The sequence below is a fragment of the Crocodylus porosus genome, unplaced genomic scaffold (genome assembly GCF_001723895.1).
Source record: "Crocodylus porosus isolate Cpor-Errol unplaced genomic scaffold, CroPor_comp1, whole genome shotgun sequence".
NCBI classification, from domain to species: domain Eukaryota; kingdom Metazoa; phylum Chordata; order Crocodylia; family Crocodylidae; genus Crocodylus; species Crocodylus porosus.
This window is the reverse complement of record NW_017728886.1, coordinates 43,047,485-43,052,316: the sequence shown is the minus strand read 5'-3', so window position 1 is coordinate 43,052,316 and position 4,832 is coordinate 43,047,485. Positions and strand designations below refer to the sequence as shown.

At 46.3% G+C, this 4,832-nt stretch overlaps 1 protein-coding gene across 1 annotated transcript in view; it reads right to left on the bottom strand.

Annotated features, from left to right (window-relative positions):
* The window catches only part of LOC109308877 (probable acyl-CoA dehydrogenase 6), a 175,049-nt gene extending 170,507 nt beyond the window's left edge, over positions 1-4,542 (bottom strand). Inside the window, exon 1 of the mRNA XM_019533338.1 lies at positions 4,354-4,542. Within this exon, the coding sequence (XP_019388883.1) occupies positions 4,354-4,527 (174 nt within the window). The 5' untranslated portion in view covers positions 4,528-4,542. The remainder of the gene's footprint in view (positions 1-4,353) is intronic.
* Between the last annotated feature and the right edge of the window lie 290 nt (positions 4,543-4,832).

Here is a 4,832-nt window from a genome sequence, read left to right as displayed (position 1 = left end):
CTAGAGTGACAGAAGTACCTGACAGAAGGCACAAGCATGTTGAATTTTTCCATCTGTGTGCTGCTGGGTGGTAATCAGAGAGGTGATTTTACTCTGCTGGCAGAGAGAAAGGGTTCTATCATAGTAAATCAGTGTAATCACCTTCATAATTTTACCAGCAGCACTTCACTTTTGATAGCAAAACTATGTTATATAACACAGGTGTATATATAACAGATATATTGGTCACGTATTGGGATTGGCATGGACAAAAGGAAAATTAACATTATTGCCTATCAGGGGGTTTTGTTAGCTGCTGTAGCCAATAATGTCACCAATAAATGTAGCATGCATGCATGCAGCCACCATGCAAGTCACCAGGAATGCAGCCCAGAGGCTTGGAGAACAGCATCCTGCCAGTAAGTCTGTAGGGGTGAAGGGGCATGGGGGAGTGAATGGGCAGAGGAGGGCAGATCAAGGCATCCATGGTGATGGAGGTTGCGAGGGGCAAGCGCTGAGCAGCTAAGGCAGTGAATGGGACCCCATGGTCAGGAGTGGGACGGAGCCACAGGCAACTCATCCAGGGGGCGTGGGAAGGGGTGGGCAGCTCCCTGCCTCTGCGCAAAACCCCAGGAGAGGCATGGGGGGCATGTGTCCCCCAGATTTGTGCACAGTGCAGAGGCAGGTTGTCCACTGTTGGCTCAGGGCTGGGGCAGAGCTAGCCTCTTCCTGGGGGGAGGTTCTGGGCTCAGGGCAGGCTCAGCTGTGTAGGGCAGGCAACAGCAGTGGTGCTGGAAAGCATGGCTATGGGGGGGATAAGGTAAATTCTGGGGTGACTACAGACCCCCAAATCCCCCCTAGTACTGCCCCTGCTTGGGGGCTCCCTGGTCTGCTGCCTTTCCCTCAGGAGCCCTGCACCACACAGCGGGCAGGGGATGCATGGCCAATGCGGAGCTCCCAAGGGAAAGGCAGCACAGTGGAGTGCCTGAGCAGAGGCGACGCTGGGGGTGGGCTTTGGGGGCTATAGCCACCCCAAAATTCACCTTAGCTCCCCCACAGTCACCCCTTCAAGCACTGCCACTGCCACCCACCCCACACAGCTGAGCCCGCTCCAAACCTAGCCCCACACTAAGAAGTGGCTGGCGTTGCCCCTGGCCCTGAACCCAGTGGAAAGCCCATCTCTGCCCTATGCACAAATCCAGAGGAGCACATGCCTCCCCCAAGGGTGAGCAAAGTGGCAAGAAGATGCCTTTCCTCCCCACTCCCACACTTTCTGGGGGGGCACAGCTCCAACCTGCCCCCAGCCCTGGGGTCCCATTCACTGCCCTGGATGAGCAGCACCTGCCCCTGCCCCACTTCCTCCCTCACTATGGGGGCCTCAATCTTCCCCCCCATTCCCCCTCCCCCCTCACAGATTTACCAGCAAGATGTTGTTCTCCAAGCTGCCTGGCTTCATTCCTATAAATTGGCTATAGCATCGATAGCAGCTTATATGGCTGATTAATAATCAGCTATTGGTATCGGCCAAGAAAATCTTTATTAGCGCACCCCTATAATATGAGGCTTTTGACAGCTGTGCTGTGTAGAAAAGGTGGTTAAACTATTATGAGGCTGTGATGAACCTCATAGCTGGTAATGTGCGGAACTCACAGGTACCACGATTATATCATGTTCTCAATCTGTATTTATATATAAAATTTTATTCTAACAGAGATTTCTCCTTTTACTCATCTTGATGGACCTCATAATATACAAGCATACCTCAGAGATATTGCGGGTTCGGTTCCAGACCACCGCAATAAAGCGAATATCACAATAAAGTGAGTCACACAAATTTTTTGGTTTCCCAGTGCATATAAAAGTTATGTTTACACTATACTGTAGTCTATTAAGTGTGCGATAGCATTATGTCTAAAAAAAATGTACATACCTTAATTAAAAAATACTTTATTGCTAAAAAAAATGCGAAGTGAGCAAATGCTGTTGGAAAAATGGCGCCGATAGACTTGCTCGAGGCAGGGTCGCCACAAACCTTCAATTTGTAAAAAACCGCAATATCTGCAAAGCGCAATAAAGCGAAGCGCAATAAAACGAGGTATGCCAGTACAATCCGCCTAAGACTACCATAATCTAAGCAGCTGTATTCTATATTTCTTATACATTAATTATTTGCATTGAACTCTGTAAGAATATCTTCTTTATCAAGAATTCAGAGTAAGGTTCTATTCCCCTGAATCAAACCAAAATACTATTGCTTTGTCTTTTCCCCAATGATTCTAGAAGCATCATATATATTTCAAAAAGATCAAAAACAATCATTCTACCTGCTTAGTGTGAAATGTACTTTTGTTTTCTAAACATACATACAAAAAATATACATACTGATTGTGGGAAAAATAGATACTAATAGAACCTGACCATAATCAATTTATAAAAATGCATTAAAATCTTCTGGATCATCATGATTATTTTCTATATTCCTCATTATTTTTGTACTTCACAAGTGAAACAAACTGCAAATTCTAGCTAGGATTGACAGTGCTCCAGGATGAAAAAGGGACTACTCTAATCTATGGTTTCCAAAGTAATGTCACACAAAAAATATTATTGAATTAATTAATTGGGAAAATGATAGGCATCTGTTCTTATTACATCAGTTGTGAATTAGCACGTATTACCTATGACAGCAAAGAAATAGAATTTGATCAGAATTTGAGCTACCTAAAATGAACTTTGGGGAGAATCATCTTTTTTTTTAACCTGTAGCATGCTCTCCATGAAAAGCAGTTCCTGCCAACGCACACTATACAAGCACAAAGATCCGCAACCATGCTACATTAGTGATATTCTAAACAACATTATTTTAATGTATATACACTAGTATGGCCATGTTATAATTTTATTACTTTTACATCCAAGATCTTTTCACAAAAATCATAAGTTGGTTTTGGCAGGTCCTCAAATAACCCTTCTAGCAATAGCAGCTCCCTTTTATCATAGCAATTTTCTCAGACTGAAGAAAGAGTTTTGTCCTTCCGTTTCTAATTAATCGCACTATCAAGTACTCTTAATTTAGGCTGATTTACTAAGAGCAGAGATTAGCCCAGATTTGTAACGCAGTTGTTGGACAGATTGGAGGCAATGAATGCAATACACTTGGTTATAGTAGATGGATATTTAGTTCTAAATAGAAACGTCAAATGACGGCATTTACAACAGAGTAATAATTTCTGGGAGAGCAATTTAAATAAAAAATTCAGTCTTAATGAAACATTACAACTAAGAGTTCCAAGTACATGGTGAAAAGAAAACAGACCTTTGCCTTGTTACAAAGATCTAGAAACAAACTCTTTTGTAACTCTATTGACTTTCTTGGAGCCACACCAAGGGCAAAACAGAACCAAAACTATAGAACTAGTTTTTGAGGAGATAAAGCAATGTGAAAAAAATCATGCATTTACATGATTATAATAATACAAAAATGCCCATGTTATAATATAAAAACGTGAAGATAAAAGGGTTTTTAAAAACATTTTTGTTCCTTTCCCACTACATTTGATTTGAACATTTCATTCAACTTGGCCAGTGAAAACTCCCACAAATTATTACTCTCTCCCAAATGCCACCATTTGACATTTGTTTAGAACTAAATATCCAGCTACTATAACCAAGTTCACTGCATTTACTGTTTCCAGTCTGGCCCACAGCTGCATTACAAATGTGGGCTAATCTCTGCTCTTAGTAAAATCATAAAATCAGCATAAATTAAGAGCTTTTGACAGTGCAGCTGAAGTAAGATTTTTCCCCTCCATTTTCAAATGAAGGCAAGAGAATCGCTATGCTAAGAGGGAACGGCTATGATAAAACAGTTTCACACAGGTAGAAAGAAGGGTGTTTTCATCATTTTGATCTGTTTTGCTTGTTTGTTTCTTCTGCTCCATCTCCCCTTCACATAACTGAAGCTGCAGGCATGACTTGGGGATCATCTGTGCAGGAATCAAAGTATGTTCCCCGTGGGTTCGGGTGTAAATACTAACCTACATTTATTAAGATTTTACTACATGGCTATTACTACCATTGACTATTGATGATTAAACTACGATAACTCCTGAGGCCAAACCTCCTCTTTAGCTGACATCCCACCAACTCTTAGGCCAAATAGGTTGGCTGCAATGAGCAGGGCGCTCCGGGGCTGGTGCCTGCAGGCTGGGCCAGCTCCAGCCCCTGTCCCCGGGCCTCTGGCCTGTGCTCAGGCTGTTTCCAACCTCCCCCCCGCAGGCGAGGAGGCTGCGTGTTGTGACCAGGCTGCCAGGCGCCCGCAAGGCAGAGCCCTTCCCGGCGTCCCGCACTGGGCTGCCCCGCACTGGCCGGTACCTTTCTGAGCGAGGCCCTCAGGGCGCGGTGCTCCTGCGTGTACACGGGGTGGTCCGCGGCCCCCTCCCCCGCCGCCGAGGAGCCGCTGCCCCCGCCCAGGGCCCGGGCCGAGCCGAGCAGCGCCCACCGCCGCCGCCGCCATGCCCCGCGCGCCAGCAGCCCGGGGCGCCACATGGCCACGGCTGCTGTGGGCTCAACCCGGCGGCTGCCCCGTGCGGGAGCGGGAAAGCGGCGCCCGACCTCCCCCAGCGCGCGGCTGCGGCCTTGGGCGGGCGCTGACCTGAGCACGTGTCGCGCGCACGCGTGTGCCCGTCGGTGTGTGTGTGTGCCCTGAGCACACATGGGGGGGGGTGACCTGAGCACGCGTCGTGTGTCTGTGTGTGTGTATAACACGCATTGTGTGTGAGTGCACCACCGGATCACACATTGTGTGTGTGTGTGTCTGTGTATAATCTGATCTCTCATGGTGTGTTTGTGTG